The sequence below is a fragment of the Gobio gobio genome (genome assembly GCF_949357685.1).
Source record: "Gobio gobio genome assembly, chromosome: 20".
NCBI classification, from domain to species: Eukaryota; Metazoa; Chordata; class Actinopteri; order Cypriniformes; family Gobionidae; genus Gobio; species Gobio gobio.
In genome coordinates this window covers 44591306-44614615 of record NC_137113.1, presented here as the reverse complement: position 1 = coordinate 44614615, position 23310 = coordinate 44591306, and the positions used below count along the sequence as shown (strand labels likewise).

General features: G+C 36.4%; 1 protein-coding gene across 1 annotated transcript in view; it reads right to left on the bottom strand.

Annotated features, from left to right (window-relative positions):
- tanc2b (tetratricopeptide repeat, ankyrin repeat and coiled-coil containing 2b) overlaps positions 1-17655 on the bottom strand; it is a 94483-nt gene extending 76828 nt beyond the window's left edge. The window contains exons 1-4 of the mRNA XM_079801649.1: positions 17570-17655; positions 15900-16048; positions 12782-12941; positions 8825-9067 (exon numbers count right to left, since the gene is read on the bottom strand). Coding sequence (XP_079657775.1) covers positions 8825-9067; positions 12782-12941; positions 15900-16048; positions 17570-17588 — 571 coding nt within the window. The 5' untranslated portion in view covers positions 17589-17655. The remainder of the gene's footprint in view (positions 1-8824; positions 9068-12781; positions 12942-15899; positions 16049-17569) is intronic.
- Between the last annotated feature and the right edge of the window lie 5655 nt (positions 17656-23310).

The window sequence follows — 23310 nt, the reverse complement described above, 5'->3', positions numbered from 1 at the left end:
TTCTGCACCTCTAGTAAGTAAAAAAAAACCCTGATCTGAAGATTTATACTGCCAAATAAACAGTCGTTCGTCAATTCCGAAAGCCTGCAATACGTCCTTTACAATTAAAGGGAGGGGGGGGGGGGGTGTGAAATGCTGTTTCATGCATACTGAGCTTTTTACACCGTTAAAAACTTGGATTTCCATCCTAAACATGGACAAAGTTTTTTTTTTAAAAACGTTGGATGTTTGATGGAGTATTTCTGTGCCAAAAATACTCCTTCCGGTTTCTCATAAGTTTCGGAAAGTTTTTTCCGAGAATGGGCCAAAGTGACGTCAGCAAGGGCAGAATGTCCTTGTACGGGCCGTATGGACTCTTCTCCTGGAAGGGCGCGCGCGCGCGACTAGAGCGAAAGAGAAAACGCTTTAGGGAAAACGAAATCAACAATGTCACCAAAGATGTGTGTTTTTGGTTGTCAGGGCAAGACAACCTTGCATAGCTTCCCAAAGAACCCAGTGTTAATGGGACAGTGGATGGAGTTTGTTTTTCCAAGTGTTTTTGTCTGTTCCCTGCATTTTGGCGACAGTGGTTTATAAACAAGGCCCAGTTCGACGCTGGATTTGTAGCTCGCCTAATGCTGAAAGATGGAGCAGTCCCAGCGATTAAGGTTCACAGTCATATATTGGAAGCAGGCGGTGAGTAAAACTGCTTCAAATGTCTTTGTGTTGTTAGTTCATTCAAATGCACTACTATTCCATTGTTTTTCTATGTAAACACGCACTAGTCTGACATGCAAAACCGTTACACTAGCTACTGCTAACATTAAATCGCATACAGTCGACCAAATCATGTCCTCATAAACCATGAGTAAACGCACACAAATGTTGTAAAACTCACGCATGACAAGCCGCTAAGCATATATAAGTTACAGTTACATTACATACCATTGAGACGTCCTGCTGTAGTCGTCGTTGCTGCTTCTCCTGTTCAATTTCAGCCTCTAGATCTGATTCTGGATCATATATGTATGGCTAAATCTGATTGATCTCAATGGTTTATTTAGGATAATGTTTTTTTTTCCACGTTTAAGTATGTCATAGCTTTCAGACGCTCTCAGCGCAAATCGTGACTCTTTAGCTCCGCCCACACGCCTCCAGCCGCTCAGGTTTTTTCGGAAAGACTCGGTACAGCGTATCTGTCTTTTATAAATATAATAAAACTAAAGACTTTTTGGAGATATGAAGGATGCAATACTACTCTATAGGTACTCAAGATTGACATGAGATTGACTGAAACTGATTGTTTCACCCCCCCTTTAAACATTTGCACTACATGATGCTGGTATTATTGTAAAGATTAAAAAAAGAGATTTCATTAATTGAATGGCAAAAGTTTGTTGAACAAAACGCCAATAAAGTCATACTTGTCACGGGACTCGAACTGCGTCAGAAATGCAGGACAAGTTATCGTTAAAGTTAAGTTTTTCACGATGAGCGATCAAATACCCACATAATGCGTGAGGTTATTAATGTACAAAACATTCAAAAGTCTTCTTCATTTCATGATGGGAAGGGCTGGGCTCATGCTTGTGCTTCAAGCTGATAGTCACATTACATGTACGACACTTGTACATTTTCTGGTCAAAATGCAGCTGCTCCCACAAATATTACACGACATATCGGCTACTTCATAAATCACCCAGTCTTTTGATGAAGACGGTTGCTATAAAAAAGTAAATAAAAAACTTTGCTATAATCAGTAATTCTAATAATATTGTGACACTGACATGTCAACTCCAAATATCGATTTCATAACACAAGACACATTTTATGATCATTTTAAAACGTTAAATGTATGTAATGCATACTTTTAATCCATTAAAGTCAGGAACACTTAAACGTGTTCATCGTAAGACTGGGTGATTTATGAAGTTGGCATGTCATACCTATATGGGGGTCAGCGGAGCTGCATGTATTTTGATGAGAAAATGACACATTGCAATTGATTCCGTTGAGTCGTTTATCAGTCACAGATACTGTACGGACAATCTGACCCAATACGGCTCAGTTTGTCTATATATCTTGCTCTGTCAAGCGGCAAAAATGATTCTACACCAGCTAAACTGGGTTAACCCCATCCATTTACATTGTGGGGGAATGGACTGTGTTTTCCCCCACGTCGACTCTAGCATTTTCATCTATCCACAAATAGCCTACTAAATGAAGCAAGGGTGTAGAGTTACATTCAAGCTATTTTAAGGTATGAATAAAACATTTTCACAGTGATCAAAGATGAGTTTAAGGGATATTGACTACAGGGGGACTTTAAGAAAAAATATCACAGTCACAGATATTCCAAACTGTTTTCCAAAAATGGCAATTTGCTTGTTAATTTTTACTGTGGCTGTGTGACAAAAGCAGACATGTTCGGACGAGTTTAAAATCAAAAAGCGAACCTCCTCTGGAAAAACTAGTCCCATTCGAATAGGGCTTTAATCTCTGGTGTCTCTTACAGCGCTCAACTCTATAATACTATTAGGTTACATTAAGTCTGCGTTACTACAGGCTTAGCATTGAAAAAACATCCAGACGGCCACCATGGAGATTTGCCTCATTGTGATTCTATGACTGACTGATGTAAAAGACACGTTACGATACATGTTTAATGAGTACATCTGCTCCCACGATGCCTAGCTGCACTGCATGCACTGAATAAACAATCATCACTGTCTGTGACCTAGACAAACTAATGTGCTTTCTACAATTCTGATGTATTTACTCACCCTCATGTCATGTCAAACCCGGATGACTTTCTTTCTTCCGTGGAGTAAAATTATTTTTTAAAAACACCCTGGACGCCTTTTTTCCATAAAGTGACAGTGAACTGGAGCTGTCAAGCTCGAAATTGACAAAAAACACCATGCAAATATATTAAAAATCATCTATGCGCTATACTGGAGGACTTATGAAGCCATTTGATAATGTTGTATGACTTAGACTTATGTAATAAGTTCTGACGCCAAACGTGGTGGTTTTAATCACAAGGACCAATGATATTTGGTATCAAATGGTACCCATATGACTTTTGTAGCCAATTTTTCAAAACATCAGTGGAAGGGAACATTAATGACTGAATGAATAATGACTTCATCCACTTCTCGTATGACCATCAAATCATATGGACCAACTTACATGCTCATTTTAAGGTGTTTTTTGTCATTTTGGAGCTTGACAACCCCAGTGCGTTTCCCAAAAGCATTGTTAACCAACTATGGTCGCAAGTTCCGTCGTTATCAACATAGTTCAATAAGTCTGTGTTTCCTGAAACCATCGTTCCAACGAACATTCGTAAACGTATGTGGTTGCAACGACAGCTTTCGACCTGTGGTTAGAAGCAGAGTTTCTTCTTTGCATGACGTGAACTTAATAAATCCTTATCTTGAGCAAATTAAGCAAGCTGACATTTAGTACAATCTATATATTTTATTTCAAATACATACCAATGTCATTTATGTCTTTTAGTTTGTCAAGAGGTTTAAAGCACCGGTTTTTGAAGAGGTGTGTACGTGCTCTAGTACGTAAGAACGGGCCAATGATCGAATCTGGAAATAAAGCTAAATAACTGAGAAAAATAAGAATTAGCCTTAACCAGTTAAAGTCCGCGGACCCTGTACATCGTCATGTATATACTTTCAATTTGAAATGTCTGTGGAGGAGCTCTGACCTCATTTGTGGTACCATTTGAAAGCTTAGAGTCTCTTCTTTCTGGAGATTTGCATAATTTTTTTTACACAAAGTAACGTATTTACACTAAATTACTCTGGTACCATTTCAGCCTGGATTTGGCATACCCAAATTGAAAAGCTTCTCATACACACATGCAGAGGTCTAAGTTCAAAATGTTCGTGTCATTTTACAGGAAACCCTTTGAAGTTACATAAAACACAGCTAAAAGTGATAAACATGTAAGTATAGGTTGTCTGAGCTGTAATATTTGTAATAAAAAAAGAGACGCTTTTTGATTTTTTTTTTTCATTTTTGAAAGTGTGTAACTCAGGCCCTGTGAGATCTAGCACCCTGCAGACAGTTTGGGCTGTTTCCAGCATATTAAATTAATTGAATGACACTGGGATATTGCATTTATACTACTGTATATGGTGGGGTCGGTATCCTCTCTTCAGAACCATTTGAATAAATCTTGCATGCAACATGACACAGACAAAATTCTTTTTTCCACTATTTTCTGTAATTTAGTGGAAACAGCTCAAACTGTCTGCAGGGTGCTAGAGCTCACAGGGCCTGAGTTACACACTCTCAAAACTGAATTTATAAAAAAAAAAAAATCAAAAAGCGTCTCTTTTTTTGGGGGTGGGGGGGGGGGCAGCTTAGACAACATATACTTACAAGTTTATCATGGCTCAGTCGAACTTGTAGGTCATTAAAAACAAATGTCCTCTTCAGACATCACTTGCTTGACAACCCAAGTATTCATTCAATTTATTATATGAAAAGAGAGGCCAGGATATTCTTCAAAAAGTCACCTTTTCTGTGACAGAGAATAAAGTCGTATGGGTGTGAAACGCATTAGGATGAGCACTTTCCCATTTGTGTGTTAACTAAATATGACAAATATTCTGGTACAATAAAAAGAAAAATTCATCTTTAGATCCTATAGTATGTTTTTGAGGCCGTTCTAAACAGCTGGCCAAAACGAGCTCTGCCAAACGTTTAACGCCGCTGCCAGAGCTGGATGGTTTTTCAGAGCAACTGCATCACTCCTGATCACTGAGCGTGAATACCAGCCGTTTCCTCCATTAACAAATAATCTTTTATATCACTTGCCCTTTTGAGAGCCACTTTCTTTTGAGATAACCATAACTCACTGCTTTCTCGCTCTCCTAAAAAAGGTTCTTCTCATAAATAAAACAATGCTGATTACTTGGACAATAACACAATCAGCCAGGAATGAAGAGGCGCTGTGTTATATAAGAGACATATCAACATCATCATACAGATTTAGCTTTTACTTGAGGGAGCTCTATTCCAGAAGACTCATCATTATTGCCGCTATTAGACGCCTCTTATCTCCTGTTAACGCCACCCCGGCAGTGCAGAGCTAAAACATATAGTCCATGACCCGGGCCGATGCCATCACTAACTGCAGTTTGATGGCAATGAGTGGCTGTGAGCGAACACACTTGTATGATTGAGTTGAGCTGGAGCTGCGCTGAAGCTGTAATGGTGTTACCGGATTGGACACTGGAGAGTGCATTAACCTGGACGCCAGGGGTTGTGAGCCATTCAGAATGAATCAACAATGCCTTTTAAATTCCTTATGAATTAAATATAAGGAAATTGAATGACATTTAAGGAAACATTTCATTTTTCAGTACGAATTACCCATAAAAATGTGAACAACAAAAGTAATAGATTATATATATATATATATATATATATATATATATATATATATATATATATATATATATATATATATATACACATAATATAAATTATATGTATACACATAATCATACATATGTACTTTGAAATATTACAAAAAATATGAAAAAAGTTATAGGTTGCTCTTTAAACAATTAATGTTTATAGGTTGTATCAAACATTTATTTACATTAACTGTATAGTACATTAATTTATATTATTAATGTTTTAGTATTATATATATAACAATGCCTTTTAAATTCCTTATGAATTAAATATAAGGAAGTTGAATGACATTTAAGGAAACATTTAATTTTTCAGTACGAATTACCCATAAAAATGTGAACAACAAAAGTAATAGATTATATATATATATATATATATATATATATATATATATATATATATATATATATATATATATATATATATATATATATATATATATATATATATATATATATATATATATATATATATATATATATATATATATATATATATATATATATATATATATATATATATATATATATATATATATTAGGGGTGGCACGGTACATGGAAAAAAACCGAACCGTTCGGTTCGCTTGTCTCGGTTCGGAGTGTGTGCGTCGCACGGTTCGCGCATGCGCAATGTATCCTCGTGCCCCTATGTTACCTCAGACAGTGGGTGTGCTTTTCGCGCGAAATAAGAGGTGTGTGTGGACATACAGTAAAGTAAAAGTGGAGTGTTGCAGGTCACTTCACATGTAGAAATGAAAGTGGGAGAGATAAGGAAGGCTGCCCAGAGTTGGAGGATGCACTAGCAGTGCAGGAGGAGAGCGGGAGCCGCGCCGCGCGTGCCCGTTGCGCATACACACACTCTCGCGAGTCGCGCAGCTGAACCTCGGCTCGTGGATTGCAAATACAGGCAAATATAGTCCATTCTGTCACATTTTCCGGTGTTCTCCTCCGACCCCTGTCTGTCTCGTGCTTTGATGTCTCATACACACATGCATATGTTGTATATAAGTTCACATGATAAATGTAACATTTAAGATATGCTTCTAGTTCTAATAATTTAAACATGCCTTTTAAGTTTGGGCAGAAACTTCTGGCAGTGTTGTGTTTTCGTGTATTTTATGTTATTTTTTCACAGCGCTGGATGTCATATGGTGATTGTGAAACACATGGGACACTTCATGGTGAAATGTGTTCATCAGGTCAGCTGAAAAGCCACAGTGTATGGTTCTGATCAAAATTGAAATGATTAACATGAAAAATGTTACGCCAATGTGTCAGACTAGGTAGACAGCCAGTTAGGAAACAACTTGATATAACAATTTTTAAAACTGTATCCTAAATTGTGGATGATTAAGCCATATATACCATATGCTGAAGTAAATTTCTGGAGTGTTAACGATTAAAAAACAACAACAACAAGAACCGTACAGAACCGAAAACCGTGACCCTAAAACCGTGATACGAACCGAACCGTGGGTTTTGTGAACCGTGCCACCCCTAATATATATATATATATATATATATATATATATATATATATATATATATATATATTTATATTTATATATATATATATATATATATATATATATATATATATATATATATATATATATATATATATATATATATACACAATGTATATTATATGTATACACATAATCATACATATGTACTTTGAAATATTACAAAAAATATGTAAAAGTTTATAGGTTGCTCTTTAAACAATTAATGTTTATAGGTTGTATCAAACATTTATTTACATTAAATGTAAAGTACATTAATTTATATTTATATATATATAATTATTATAATTATAATATATAATTAATTATAATATATTATAATAATTATATATTAGTGCTGTCAAACGATTAATCACGATTAATTGCATCCAAAATAAAAGTTTGTGTTTACATAATATATGTGTGTACTGTGTTATTATGTATATATCAATAAATACACACACATGCATGTATATATTTATGAAAAATGTGTTATATTTATATATAAAATGCTTATTTTTATATAAATATAAATATATATACATGCAAATATTTCTTAAATATATACATATATATATACTAACATGAAGTATTCATAAAATAAGTAGTTTTATAGATTGCATTTCAAGTATTTATTATTTAGTAGTATTTATTACTAATAAATGATTGTAATAAGAATAATAAATACCACAACAATAATACATTATAAATTAGTGTAAATTAGTGCAACCTATAAACATTTGACATATTTTATGAATATTTCATTACATTTAATGAATTAACTCTCATATTTGTGTGACTGTTTCCTTTCAATTTTTCTTATAATTCCAATTCAACTTCCAGTAGTTTGTGGTTAAAGATGCACGGTTAGCCTGGTCCTACCAGACTCTCATACATTTCATTTGTACAGAGAGTCTGGCCACTCTCCATTGACAAGTGTTTACTTCCTTGAAGGCGGTACTCTGTTGAAGTTTAAAACTATTGGATCTGCCCAGAGCCGCTCTGGATCTGTCATAACCAATAACTAACGTTTGGTCGTGACGTATGTCATGCGTGTGTCAACAACTATCAGCTTAGCATCGCTAGCCTTAGCCAACTCCTTCACCGCTAACAGAGCGAGCTGGAAAATCATTCCCGAACCCCATGGGGAGGAGGGCCACAACATCATGGCCACCAATAAAACTCAGCAAAGATTGTTCTTACTCCGGCTTTAACTTCTGGATATTCGGCAGCGGTGCCACAACGGACCGAATGGCTTCGAACATTGTTTTGGTTGTGCAACAACCATAATGAAATGACCTTTCACAGCATATAATGCTTTACAATCAACTCTGTTAGAGAGATTTGGCAATATGGTAACACTTTAGTTTAGGGTCCAATTCTCACTATTAACTAGTTGCTTATTACCATGCATATACTAGGATATTGTCTGTTTATTAGTACTTATAAAGCTCTAATTAATGCCTTATTATGCGTGTTCATATTCACGTCCCATAATCACCCAATACCTAAACGTAACAACTACCTTACTAACTATTAATAAGCAGTAATTAGGAGTTTATTGAGGCAAAAGTTAATAGTGAGAATTGGCCCTAAACTAAAGTGTGACCAAAAAGAAGTTACATAGTGTACCTTTAATTCAATTCAAATTCCAAAAGTCATGAACTGAAACAGATCCAAAGCTTATATTCTGAATGTCCCCCAGTGATCAACATGACGTACAAATATCTTTTGTTGTGTGTTTGGGATTTGCCGCAGGAAGCTGTTCCCAAAGCAGCGGGATTGTTATGTGCATCGAGTGGCACAACAGGAAATCACAATCATGATTGATAAAGAGATGAACAACAGCACACAAACATCCATAACCAGAGGAGGTGGGGCTTAAGACTCACCTGCCACCGAGTTAGGGCGGGGCATGAGGTAGAGTGGGGTGGGGTGAGAGGAATAGTGGGCGGAGCTGGGCTCAGGGATCTTGTTGAGGCTGTAGGTGGAGGCGGCCATGTTCTCGTCCACGCGGTACAAGCTGGAGTCCAGAGTTGATCTGTGCGAGTGCCAGAGCTTCAGGCTGCTGCCTCGAGAGCCATCGCCGTGCTTCCCGCTCCTGTCCACCGGCTCCGAGTAACTGGTCAGGGTGGCTGGGAAAAGGGAAAAGATGAAGGAGAGGAGCTGTCAAGATTTGTGTTTTTTTTGTGTGTGTGTAAAGTTGCGACAAGAAAATTCTGTTAGAAATGATAATTTCCCTGGAGGAGCTGGATTTGAATATACTGTATGAAAATGGATTGCACCAATTAAGCTCTTGCAGAACCCCTCAGATTTGCAAGCATCATTTGGCTTGGCGTTCATTGCTTTGTCTTAAGACGTGTGTGGAAAACGCAGAGCTTTTGAGCCTCAAAAATATTGGTAACACTTTTCATTAAGGTTTCATTTGTTAACATTAGTTAACTACAATACTTCATGTGAACGTTAATGTTCATTGCAACATTTACTAATATATTATTATAATGGCATTTTAAAGGTTTCTAATGTTGTTTTGGAGTCTCCTGCGATAGGTTTACATGCATCCAAGGTCAAAAAACACTCATAATATACATTGCACATTACCTCAAAGAGTCTGGAAATGGTTTGTATGAAGATTGAGTCTCTCTAAACCCCTCCTTACCATCAGTCTACCCTGCTCTGATTGGTCAGACGACCCGGTCTGTTGTGATTGGTCTACTGCCTAAAGAGTGTAACTAAACGCCTATTACCATATCTGAATCAAAAGTTGCTTCTGTTAATATTATTTAATGGACCTGAGCAAACATGTACTAACTATGAACAGTTGTATTTTTATTAAAAAAGATTAATACATATTGTAAGGGACCTAATTTTAAAGTGTTTACAGCTAAAGTGCACCACTAACGGCAGCAAGTGGAATAGCATTTTTGTTTCAGTGATTTTTTTCTTCATTAAACAAGTGCATTATCCGAGCACGCGTAGTGCACAACACCTCATTGTATTTTTCACACTAATTCAGAGACCTGGAGGGCAAAATAGCCATGGCCTGTCAATTTTACATCCGTTTCAAGCATGCATATTTAGATTACCTCTCAAAGGGAGAAAAATTTGATGTAGATGTGAACAAACTGCAAGTTTTGGCCACTTGCGATCAACATACAGCCCAAGCGGCAACCTCCCGCAGTTTCTCTTGAAGCCGATACTGAAGTGACTTAAACTGCAATTCATCGACTGGCTCCAGAAGGAGCAGAATCTCATTGAGCTCATGTTAAAATGACCAACTTTACAGCAGAAAAAAACATGTTTACAGTCTGGTACAAATTGTGGTGTTGGTCTATACGGCTAATTTTGCCCTTCATGACGACTGTGAGGGGGGTGAATTTTTTTATAACTCTTTCGTTTACATTATATAAAGCATTAAAGTTCTGCATAATAAGGGCGTGGCCACTTTGAGTGACAGGTTGGTTGTTGGCAACAGCCAGCTCGTCCCTACTTTACACTTCAAAACTGCTCTTCAGAATCCTATGGGTGACGTCCTCATATTTTTTTACAGTCTATGATACAGCCCCGCCGCACTTAAAACAGAAGGACATTCTAAAACACTTGATGTGATTTTTTTTTTATGTGGTTTAATGCATTAAGACGGTGATATTAGATGATCAAATTCAGTCAGGGTTGCCACCCGTCCCATGAAAATACGGAATCGATGCGATTTGTCCCGTATTTTAAATAGGTCCACACATAGTTCAATAAACACATGAGGATTTTGCAGTGTGGAGAATACTAATAGCAAATATAAAGAAATAATTTAACAATAAGTAGTACAGAAGCTCATTTGCACATGATTGTGTTTTAGCGGCTTTGTTGCCATCGCGACGAAGTCTCGAGAACATGCGCTGTAAACGTGCGTGTTTTTTTAAAAACATGTTGAGCTCGCGTCTACTGTTTGAGCACAAGAGGATCTCCAGATATAGGGCTGAAAAGAAAGAAGGTATCAATGGGTCTGTCCAGTAACTCATGATGAACCTGCACACTTTTCAGAGAAGAATTTCAGTTGACACTGACAGACACATCCGTGCTTCTAAAGGTACAGGCCTATTGTTTTTTTTTTTATGGATAATATATATATATTATATAATTCAATATATTATCAGAGCTTGGCAGACAGAATTATTATATATTTTTAGACATTAGACAGGTTAATTAATAGATTATAGCCTAATTAATGCTATTATTCATGTATCATTTAGCTAGGCTATATTAATCATACATAATAAATAATCCTGTCCTATAAAGTTTATGAAATTGAAAAAAAAAAAAAAAATTATATATATATATATATATATATATATATATATATATATATATATATATATATATATATATATATATATTTATATATATATATATATATATATATATATATATATATATATATATATATATTTATATATATATATATATATATATATATATATATATATATATAGAGAGAGAGAGAGAGAGAGAGAGAGAGAGAGAGAGAGAGAGAGAGAGAGAGAGAGAGAGAGAGAGAGAGAGAGAGAGAAATGGGACAAATAATTACATAGTCATATAGTCATAATTTAAGGAAATTAATATAAATTTGAATTTCAGAATTGTCAAAAAAAAAAGTGATTCCAGAATGACTGCTTAAAGGGACAGTTCACCCAATAATGAAAATTCTGTCATCATTTACATCATTTAAGTTGTTCCAAACCTGTACGAGTTTCTTTGTTATGTTGAACACATAGGAAATTCCTACTATGCAAGTCAATGGTGCACCCAAAGCAGCCTAGGTACAAACTTTCTTCAAAATATCTTCTCTTGTGTTCAGCAGAAGAAAGAATGAGAACATCAAGAGGGTGAGCAAATGATGACAGAATTTTAATTTGTGGGTGAACTATCCCTTTAAAGTGCACCAAAGAGGCTACTAAAGAGAAATAAATAAAATAATCAAATGTAAAATATTATTAAATGTGTTCTGTTGCAAGTTCACAAACTTGATCTCATGTTTTCTTATGGTTTATTATCGAGCTGTCAAGTTGTCATTGTTGAAATAATCAGTTCATGACTTATTATTTATGTGTGTTGAAGTCCTTGATGCAATTGTTTTGGGGGGGTTGTGGGGGTCTGGGTGTCATGAATGGGTGTCCCTTATTTTGCCACACTGACCCTAAATTCAGTAGGGATGAGGGAAATATTGCAATATTTTGCAAGGGGATATTGTATCAAAAGTCCTGACAAAAAAAATTTGTCAGTTTTCACAACTTTTTTCAACATTGATAATACATTTACATTTAGTCATTTAGCAGACGCTTTTATCCAAAGCGACTTACAAATGAGAGCAAAAGAAGCAACTAGAACAGTCAAAGGCAACAGTATGCAAGTGCTGTAGCAAGTCTCAGTTAATCTAGCTCAGAACACACAGGACAGTTTTTTTTTTTTTTTTAAATAAATAAGACAGACCAAAAATGAATAGAATGATAAGTGCTATTCTTGATTGGTCAGGTGCTGCAGGAAGAGATGTGTCTTTAGGTGTTTTTTGAAAATGGCTACAGACTCGGCCGCACGAATTGAGATCATTCCACCAGGTGGGAACGGCCCAGGATAATAATCATAAATGTTTCTTGAGCAGTAAATCAACATATTAGAATGATTTCTGAAGGATCATGTGACACTGAAGACTTCAGCTTTGATCACAGGAATAAATTACATTTTAAAAATATATTCAAATAGAAAATGGTTATTTAAAATCGTAATAATATTTCACAATATGACTATATTTTTGATCAAATAAACACAGCCGTGGTGAGCAGAAGAATCAATCTTACCGATAATGCCGCTGTCTCTGCTCTCCAGGGTGGATGTGGGGCTGGTGATGGCCTGTCCCGGAGCAGAAGGAAGAGTGGAGCACGGGCTGCAGGCGGGCGGGGAGGCGGTGCTGCTGGTCAGGGTGGAACACGGACTCATCCTCCCGCTGGCTCCTAGACCCTGCACACACAACCTTCGCTCTCAGTGTGTGCTTGTGTTTGTAGTTGACCAATTAATCTCTATCAGCGCAGGAAGTCGGCAGCCTGGCAGCAGGAAGCGCTCTCTCTCTCCGCCTCTGAAGGGACTGCAGTGACGCTCAGTGACAGGATCGGGTTAGGTGGGCGCTCAGGCCCCAGGCAGGGCATAATGAAGCATGGCACGGCTAATCTGCCCACTCCCACGATTAACATCAAACGTCACAACAGGCAAAGCACCTCGCCTTAAAACGCTCACAACTACTTAAGGTCAGAGCGACAGTCCACACTCCCTCTCTCTCTCTCTGTGGTTATTCAACACTATATTTCCTGTTGAATCCTGATCCTGTTGTTTAAAGCATTCTCGCACGCAAACATGAGTAAAATGAGCCGATCGCATTCTGAAAACTGCGGTCTCAGCAGAGCGGAATAGCAAAGAGGCTGTCCTTATGCAATTCCCTGATTAGAGGTAAACTCATCTGAATGCCATATGTGCCCTCTTCACCGCAGGAGGGGAAGATCATTTTTGAATAAAGCTGACACCTCGAAGAACAAGGGTTTTTACTGTGAAAACTGTGGACGTTTCTTTTCACTGCATTGAAGGATTGAAAATAATCAAAAATGATTATTTGCTTTACTGTTTCAACCCCCATCTTTCTTACCACAAGGGCCATTTCAGGGTTTTTCCTGGGTCAAAAATGGTCTTCAGTAGTGGCTGCACTCAAAAAAAAAAAAAGGTTCTATATGGCACCAAAAATGATCTTTTTTAGTGCTATATAGCACCAATTTTGGTGCTTCAGTGGTTCTTCAGCGGTTCTTCAGAGCTTCTTCACCGGTTCTTTGACTAAGGTGCTATATAGCACCTCTGAAGAACCGCTGAAGAACCACTGAAGCACCAAAATTGGTGCTATATAGCACTAAAAAAGGTTCCCCTATGATTACGAGCCAAGAACCTTTTTTTTTTTAGAGTGTGACAGACATGGTCATCCACACACACACACAGTAAAAAAGTATGCTACCTACGTGATCTGTGAGCGCAATACTGACAATACATTTAAAATAAATGCAAAGAAACCGTTTGTATTTTTTGCTTATCTTATTTTGACATCTGATATCATGTATGATCTCTACCTTGATGTTTGTTTCTTTTGATCCTCATTTTTTACATTATTTACTGATAATTGTTTTGGTATAATCATATCAATATTAAAAAGTAGCATTAAAAAATGTAAAATGTAAATTGAAATTTGTTCTGGTCTCATCTAACTCCAGTCTACACGAAATTATATTTCACTACACATTGTCAACATAAATAAGCTGAATGACTGTGGATGATTGAACTAATTCTTACTATCCACTCTTGCTAAATTCTGTTTGAACGTCTCACGTTTGGGTTTAGTCACATGGTTAAGGAAAGGATAAAAGAAGATTGTAACGGTTGCTCTGGGTCTTGATTCTCTGGCTCTTCCTTTCGCTGGGGCTTCTTTGCTCTGGCTCTTTCTATCTTCTCTTTTCTAAAGCATCTCTCTCCCTCTCTATCCCTCGGGTAACATTCTATTCATGCTGGGTACTATTAATAGTATAAGTTATATGCATTTATTTTGTAACTATTTTAAGTGTAACTATAACCAGATTTTGTCATTAAACCCTTTCTAGTACAATTACTGTGCTAACTAGTTTTGATTCGATATTAAAGGATTAGTTCACTTTTAGATACATTTTGCTGACAATTTACTCATCCAATGTCATCCAATATGTCCATGTCTTTCTTTCTGCAGTCGAAAAGAAATTAAGGTTTTTGATGAAAACATTCCAGGATTTTTCTCGATAAACGTGATGATTAAAAGCATAATCTACCTTTATATTTAATTTACCAATGTCTTGCTGCTGACCTTTAATTATGAAAATTACTAGATTTTTGGTATGAAGAGGTCTTTACCGTTGCACAAAAATATAACTTTTTTGTTATAAACAAAAACAAAAACAAGCCCAGCCCAGGTGAGAAAAAGTAACGCAAAAGTAACGAAACGCATTACATTTCTTAAAAAGTAACTAAGTAACTCAATTAGTTACTTTTTAAGGGAGTAACGCAATATTGTAATGCATTACTTTTCAAAGTAACTTTCCCCAACACTGCTCAGTAGTACCAACGTAATTCGGTCGGTGCCCTTAAAATCACAGTAGTATTTGAATGTACACTGAAGAAAACTTTGGTGTAGAAACTTGAGAAATTGCTGAAGAAAACCGAAAGAATTTGCTAGTAAATTTCGCAAACAATTACAACGAAACAGCAAGTAACACACTGAATTAAACATGACATTTTGAAGTAGAAAAACTGCAATAATATTCTCATACTCCAACCTCTGTTTTATTTACAACTATAAAAAAACTAAAAAATTAAAAAAAAGTGTACTGGCTTTAGATTAATCCACCTCAGGATGATGGCATTTTTATTTGCGTTTTTTGTATTTTTGTGACAGCCATGACAGTCCAGCATTCACTTCATTTGAATGGAAGGGCTCTATGAATGTTCATGGAATAATAGATGCCAATAAAAACTTTTATTTTTAATAGTGTCGGGGAAAATAGTTCCAGAGTCGTTTACACTGTGCTCTCTCACCTTGTATCCAGTTTTGGAGTGTAAATCTTTTTAATTACTTTAAAAATGCTCTTTTTAGTTACTTAATTTTTCACAGAGGAATAACACGTACGTTTCGGCTCAGTGTGTTGAAGGCCTGAAAAAATTCCTCTGAAACTTACGTGTTATTCCTCTGTGAAAAGTGTAAAATAAAGTAACTAAAAAGATTTCCCATTTTGAGTGCGGATGATAGATGCATTTTTAATAGCGTAGGGTGAAATAGGTGAGATTCACCTTTTCTGAGTTTCTTATATATCATAGGGGGAGGTGTGTATTTATAGCAGGAGGTGAGGTTGAATAGCCTACCTGTGCGTCATCAGGCTCATCCATGCTGTACTGCGGCCCTTGAGACCCCTCGCTCACTTTTTCTCCGAGTAGGAAGCCAAGACGAGTCATCAACGTGTTTGCTGCCTCGTCCACTGAGGGAGGGGGGCCGAGTTCTGGACCTAACCCCCCTGGACAGAGAGAGAAAATGAAATTGAGTCAAGTGAAATGTGAAACCAGCAGAACCAGCTCACTGGAACAGAAAAAGTGAATTATGAGCTTCATGTCTTCCACGATATCCTTATGGATTCCGCATTCGATAAGTGATTTCCCACAGATCTTAAATGACACCTCATCCTCAGAGCAACATCTATCTCCGTCTCTGTTCTCGAAGCGATATAAAATCACCCTGCGGTCTTTCTTTAGTGCTGCTGCATGAATATGAACACAGACGATGCTCCAGGAAAGACTGACAGAGACACAAACTACATCAACCAGCTCACACTGCGCTATATCATCAGCTAACAGCTATGAGAAACAGAGGGAAAGAGAAACAGAGGGAAAGAGAAACAGAGGGATAGAGAAACAGAGCGAACATCTGTCAACAAGAAGTTTTATCTCGACTGTTCTGAAAGTTTAAAATACTTCAAACTGCTTGAAGTGTGAAGATTATAATTTAAAGACAGATAGAACGATAGAACGATAGATATATGGATAGAACGATAGATATATGGATAGAACGATAGATAGATAGAACGATAGATAGATAGATAGATAGATAGATAGATAGATAGATAGATAGATAGATAGATAGATAGATAGATAGATAGATGGATAGATGGATAGATGGATAGATGGATAGATGGATAGATGGATAGATGGATAGATGGATAGAACGATAGATGGATGGATGGATGGATGGATGGATGGAACGATAGATAGAACGATAGAACGATAGATAGAACGATAGATAGATAGAACGATAGATAGAACGATAGATAGATAGAACGATAGATAGATAGATAGATAGATAGATAGATAGATAGATAGATAGATAGATAGATAGATAGATAGATAGATAGATAGATAGATAGATAGATAGATAGATAGATAGATAGATAGATAGATAGATAGATAGATAGATAGATAGATAGATAGATAGATAGATAGATAGATAGATAGATAGATAGATAGATAGATAGATAGATAGATAGATAGATAGAAGGAAAGAATGATAGATGGATAGATGGATAGATGGATAGATGGATAGATGGATAGATGGATAGATGGATAGATGGATAGATAGATAGATAGATCACAACAATGTAAATATAAAATTACATCTGTCATTAATAACTTCAAAATTCAAAGTTCTTTATCCTATAATGTTACGCATTAATATATAATGTGATTAGGTGTGTTTATATTGATTTTACAACAGTTGCAAACGCGCCTCATCCAATCAGAAAGCAAGAGTCAGAAGTATCACTTTAATGATCAGTTTTGATTCTGTCGGGTCACCACAACATCCTGTGTAAAAGTCTTGAAGCAAAAGCAGTTGAGAAGCACTGGCCTGCCTGAGCCATAGTCACGCTAACACAATGAAAACAGAACGATTCAAAGAAAAATCTGAGAAACTACAACTGACAGAGAGAGAGGAGAGGAAGATGAGGATGAGAAAGAACGGAAATGAACAAAAAAACAAAACACACCTGTTCCCTGGCATGCCATTCCTTCAACACATCACACATTAATCCCGCGTGTGGCGCGTCCAACAGACACTGAACGGAAGAGTCGTAGGTGAACACACAACCAGTGCAGCATGACTGGGAGGGACAGTGTGTGTGTGTGTGTGTGTGTGTGTGTGTGTGCATGGGGCGTGTTTATAATGAGTCTTCAGTGAGGCATTCAGCTGTTGAACTGTCCTACCCCAGAAAACAATATAGCATTGAATAAAGATCATAAAATAACAAAGCTAATCAGAAGACAGCTGTCATTCTCAGAGGTTGCTCTATAGCTCTGGGAAAGTCATGTTTCAACTTTTTCTCAGTAGGTAAATGAAATTAAATGAAAATGGACAGAAATGATAAAACTACTGAAATAAAAGAAGAATGGAGCTATGAAATTAATGTGAAATCATAGATCATATAATCTGTTTTTTCAATAATATAATGAGAAGCTTTCGAGGTTGCAGTGAAATACATTCTTACAAATAAATTATCTTTATTGGCAGTAAGAGTTGCATAAAGAACATTTGGTTCTATGAATAACCTTCTGGTTCCCTTAAGAACATTTGAAGAACCCTTTGGTTCCATGAAGAACCTTTGAAGAAACTTTTGGTTCTATGAAGAACCTTCTGGTTCCCTAAAGAACATATGAAGAACTTTGGTTCCATGAAAAAACCTTCGAAGAACCTTCTGGTTCTATGAAAAACCTGCTGGTTCCATTAAGAACCTTTGAAGAATCTTCTGGTTCTATGAATAACTTTTTGGCTCCATTAAGAACCTTTGAAGAACCTTCTGGTTCTATGAAGAACCTTCTGGCTCCATAAAGAAACTTTGAAGAACCTTCTGGCTCCATTAAGAACCTTTGAAGAACCTTCTGGTTCCCTAAGAACATTTGAAGAACTTTGGTTCCATGAAGAACCTTCTGGTTCCCTAAAGAACATTTGAAGAACTTTGGTTCCATGAAAAAACCTTCGAAGAACCTTCTGGTTCTATGAAAAACCTGCTGGTTCCATTAAGAACCTTTGAAGAATCTTCTGGCTCCATTAAGAACCTTTGAAGAAAATGTTGGTTCCATGAAGAACCTTTAACATCCATGGAATCTTTCCATTCAAAAGGTTCTTTTTAAATGGTCAAATTTCTTCAGATATTCTAAATATTCTTTGCTCTAAGAAAAAATGGTTCTTTTAAGAACTTTCACAGAAAGGCATCGCTGTGAAAAATCCCTTCCGGAACCTTTATTTTTAAGAGTTTTGATTGCAAACATTGGCAAAATGAACAGTTTGAGACATTACTGAGGGAAAACCTCCAGTTGTTCCTTATTTAATCCCATTGCAATGAACAACGTATATATTAAAGAGCTCTCATATACAGTATCATGATGAAAATATAAATAGGTGAACTGCCACATTTTTTTTCTTTCTCAACTAGTTCCCACACAGCGTGAGAGTGAAATTCCCCATCCTGCAGAACAACAACAACAGATAAACCAGACAAACGGCTTTACTCAATGAGCCTCTGGCAATAACGCATGTGCATGATCTGACGCAATCTCACAAAGCTGAACAACTGACCGCGAGTGTCAACATCAAACAGGCGTCTCAACTTGTCTCGCAGACACACCCTCCACGGGCCTGTCATATTAACACTACAAAACATCAAGATATCATTCTGGGATCTCCAAAAACACCAATTTGGGAAGGCAGCCACTGGCACTTTTTACTTTTTCCCACGAGTGAAAAAGTACCTGCACGTATGTGTGATTCAGCAACAATGTCAGTCGTCCTTTGAATTTAAATATAGGCTGCATTTGAGGGCCTCGTAATGGACAGGTCAGACCAGACTGACAGGCAGCGCTGACTTCATCCATCTCATAATGACTCCAATCTGAAAGTATTCTCACATTCCTTTCCATTCTGTTCCAGGGAAGATGTTGAAATAAGCACACTGCGGTGCCCGAGTCTCTGGATTTGTTGGTTATATAAATCTGAGCATTTGTGTGTGTGTGTGTGTGTGTCTGGGTAGATTTTAGTGTATGTTTGTGTTTGTGCGCAGGTTTCGGCGAGAATGTGAGTGCTGGAAATGCGTCTATACATAGACAGTCACAGCACCCACGCGCCTACCTCAAATACACTGCGGAGCTGCTATCTATAGGACACACATCGTGTACTGGAGCTCTGTGACGTACTAAAATGCATATGGAATATCTAAGAAACTTCAGATATAGATCAAATGCATCTTGATATTTTACAGCCTTCTGATAATATTCAAAATGCTTCTCCCTCGTTAAGTATAAAAAGGGTGATTCGTTTCTTTAAGAGGAACCACGACTTCAACCAAACTGCCTTTGTTCCCAAGGAGATTCAAAGTGTTTCATTCAAGAAAAAAAAATGATCAAGGGACGTTTGATTTATTGTGACTGTTTGTCAAGGAACAGAAAAAAAATGACATTTAAAGGAACACGCCACTATTTTTGAAAATAGGCTCATTTTCCGACTCCCCGAGAGTTAAACAGTTGAGTTTTACCGTTTTCAAAACAATTCAGCCGATCTCCGGGTCTGGCGGTAGCACTTTTAGCATAGCTTAGCATAGATCATTGAATCTGATTAGACCGTTAACATTGCACAGGGAGAGTGCTGGGGACTATTTTCAGGCGCTGTGTATTAAAAGAGTATAGTTCTTAGCCATATCGGCCTAGAAAAATCACAACTTTTTCATTTCACTTAGTACACGATGTAACTACAAAAATATCAAAACTCTTCATTTTTGAGCGAGATGCTAATGGTCTAATCAGGTTCAATGATCTATGCTAAGCTATGCTAAAAGTGCTACCGCCAGACCCGGATGCGAAAACGGTAAAACTCAACTGTTTAACTCTAGGTGTCACGATTCACCAGTGAGAGTGCCCCTGATTATCCCCTGAGGTCATTCCATCAAAGACTACATAACCCATAATCCTTTGCCCGGATTCATTATCACTCATTGTTTACACCTGTGTCTCATTTACCTCATTACCTCTGCCTATATATACAATGTTTGCGCTGTCATTCACAGCGAAGTCTTCTGTAACGTACTGCTCCGAGACACGAAGGTTGAGAATCCAAACGCAGCTTTACTTTAAAGGGTAATCCACACAGGTCATCAGTCCAATCAGGCAAACGGGTAATCCACGGAACAGGCAAGAAATCCAAAAACCAAGAGACAGGAAACCAGGGAAACCGCTCAGAAATGCAGTTGTTACACTAACAAGACTTCGCAATGAATGACTGAGATAACCAGGTTTATATAGGGTGAGGTAAACAGGCTAATGAGACACAGGTGTAAACAATGAGTGATGATGAGTCCGGGCAAAGGATTATGGGTAATGTAGTCTTTGATGGAATGACAGTCTGGGATGGAGTGCCCTCAGGTGGTAATCAGGGCCACTCTCACTGGTGATCGTGACACTAGGGGAGTTGGAAAATGAGCCTATTTTCAAAAATAGTGGCGTGTTCCTTTAACAATCTGTGTTAAGATACATCAATCAGTAGTAATAAAATCAACATTCATTTGCAAACGCTTTTTTTAACATAGTATATTGTAATATTTTACATATATTTACATGTTTTTATATTTGAGGTCTTTTCTTCTAATACTATAATACTTTTATTCAGCAAGGACACATTAAATTGATCAAAAGTGACATTTCTCATGCATATTTCAAATAAATGCTATTCTTTTGAACTTTCTATGCAAATAATCCTAATAATATATATCATTATTTACTTAAATATATTATGCAGCTTATAGGGCTGCACGATTATGCCAATCACAATTGTCGATTATTCCCTTGTAATTGCGATTATTAATTACGATTATCACAATTTACATTCAATTATGTTTTGAATAGCTTTATACAATTGGTTGCAATATTTTTATAATGAAAATAAGCTGAAAACATTCTTCCAGAAAATCTTTTATTGCTTTTCTACAGCATTAAGCCTCAAATGTCAACTATACGTTGGTATTGATAATTGCTATAGCTATTGATACCTATTTATTGGTAACACTTTACTATAAGGTTTCATTACCGATTTATTTTTAAACAAAACAAGTAAAAATATGCATGAGGTATCATAATGTTATACTAAAACTAAAATTAAAACAATAGAAAAAACCCTTAACCTGTAGAAAATATGTAATACACATATGTAAGAAAAATGTAAGTGGATTATTATTATTTTTTTTTATAATTGCGCCTTTGAATGATTATGTAATTGTGGCATCCATAATTGTAATCACGATTAGAAATTCGATTAATTGTGCAGCCCTAAAGCAGCTCATCTGTTTTCAACATTGATAATAATCATAAATGTTTCTTGAGCAGCAAATCATCATATTAGAATGATTTCTGAAGGATCATGTGACACTGAAGACTGGAGTAATGATGCTAAAAATTCAGCTTCGATCACAGGAATAAATTACATTTTAAGTTATATTCACATAGAAAACAGCAATAATATTTCACAATATTGCTGTTTTTACATGTAGCAAAATGTCTTTTAACCCTCTGGTACTGTTTGCATGTCGGTCAAAAATTACAGATGTTTTTATTTCAATGAAATGATTGTACAAAATTTTAGTTCGATAATGTTTTTTATTCAATATTTTTTATTTTTAGGGGCTTTTATTGTGCTAAATTATATTTATGCAGTAGTTATAATCCATTTATTCACTTTTTGAACATGGACCTGAAAATGACATTTCCAACTTAAACTGACATAAATCTTCAATGCTTTGGAGAAAAGATAATTTTTAAGTTTAAAACAAGTTTGAAAAAAAGTCATACAAATTTTCAACAGTTTACTCTAAAACTATGGGGGAAAAATCAAAGCCATAAGTCTAAACAAGCTGTGCTCCATATTTGAGGTTGATATCTCAAAAAATGAGCTTTCAGTCAGATTTTGTTTGTGCGCAGTACCAAACGTTTCCACTAGAGGATATTCATCTCCTGTTTGTTTCCAATGCCCTCATTTTTGACCGTAAACAATACACGTTTTCAAATCCATGATTTCATTTTGTATTCACACAGCAAGTGCCAAAACTTTTTAGCCTGACGTCGTCATCCTCAGATTCTAGTCAGAATATGAGTCTGATGCTGCTCCATTGGCCTGTGATTATGGGGCGTTTCAACCGACCCACATGAAAAAATACTATGGTATATTATAGTAAAATTACAGTAAAATTACTCTAGTAAATACTATAGTGTTTTTGAACCATGAAGATACCACAGTAAATTGTAGTATAATGTAGTATATTATAGTATTTACTCCGCTTTGTTAATTTACTGTAGTATATTTACTATAGCACAGTTCAAAAACACTATAGTATTTACTAGAGTAATTTTACTATAATATACTATAGTATTTTTTCATGTGGGGAAGCAGGAAAGAAAATGCCTCTGCACTCAGTTGGATAGACCTACAACCAATCAGACGCATAATTGTCAACAGGGCGCGTGTTCAGCTCCAACAAAACGTTGCAAAACATTTTTTTTGAACGGAAACGGTGCTGCGTTGAACACCCTGTTCTGATGACGCAAGAGTTGCAACTATGGCAGCTGAGAAGGCCATTCTTTGTGTTCTTTTTGAAGAATTTTCGGAGCCTGATGAAATCGGTATAAATACGTTTTTAATACTGAAAAAACGCTCGATGCAGTCATTGCCCTTGCTGTCCAGAGAGTGAAGGGA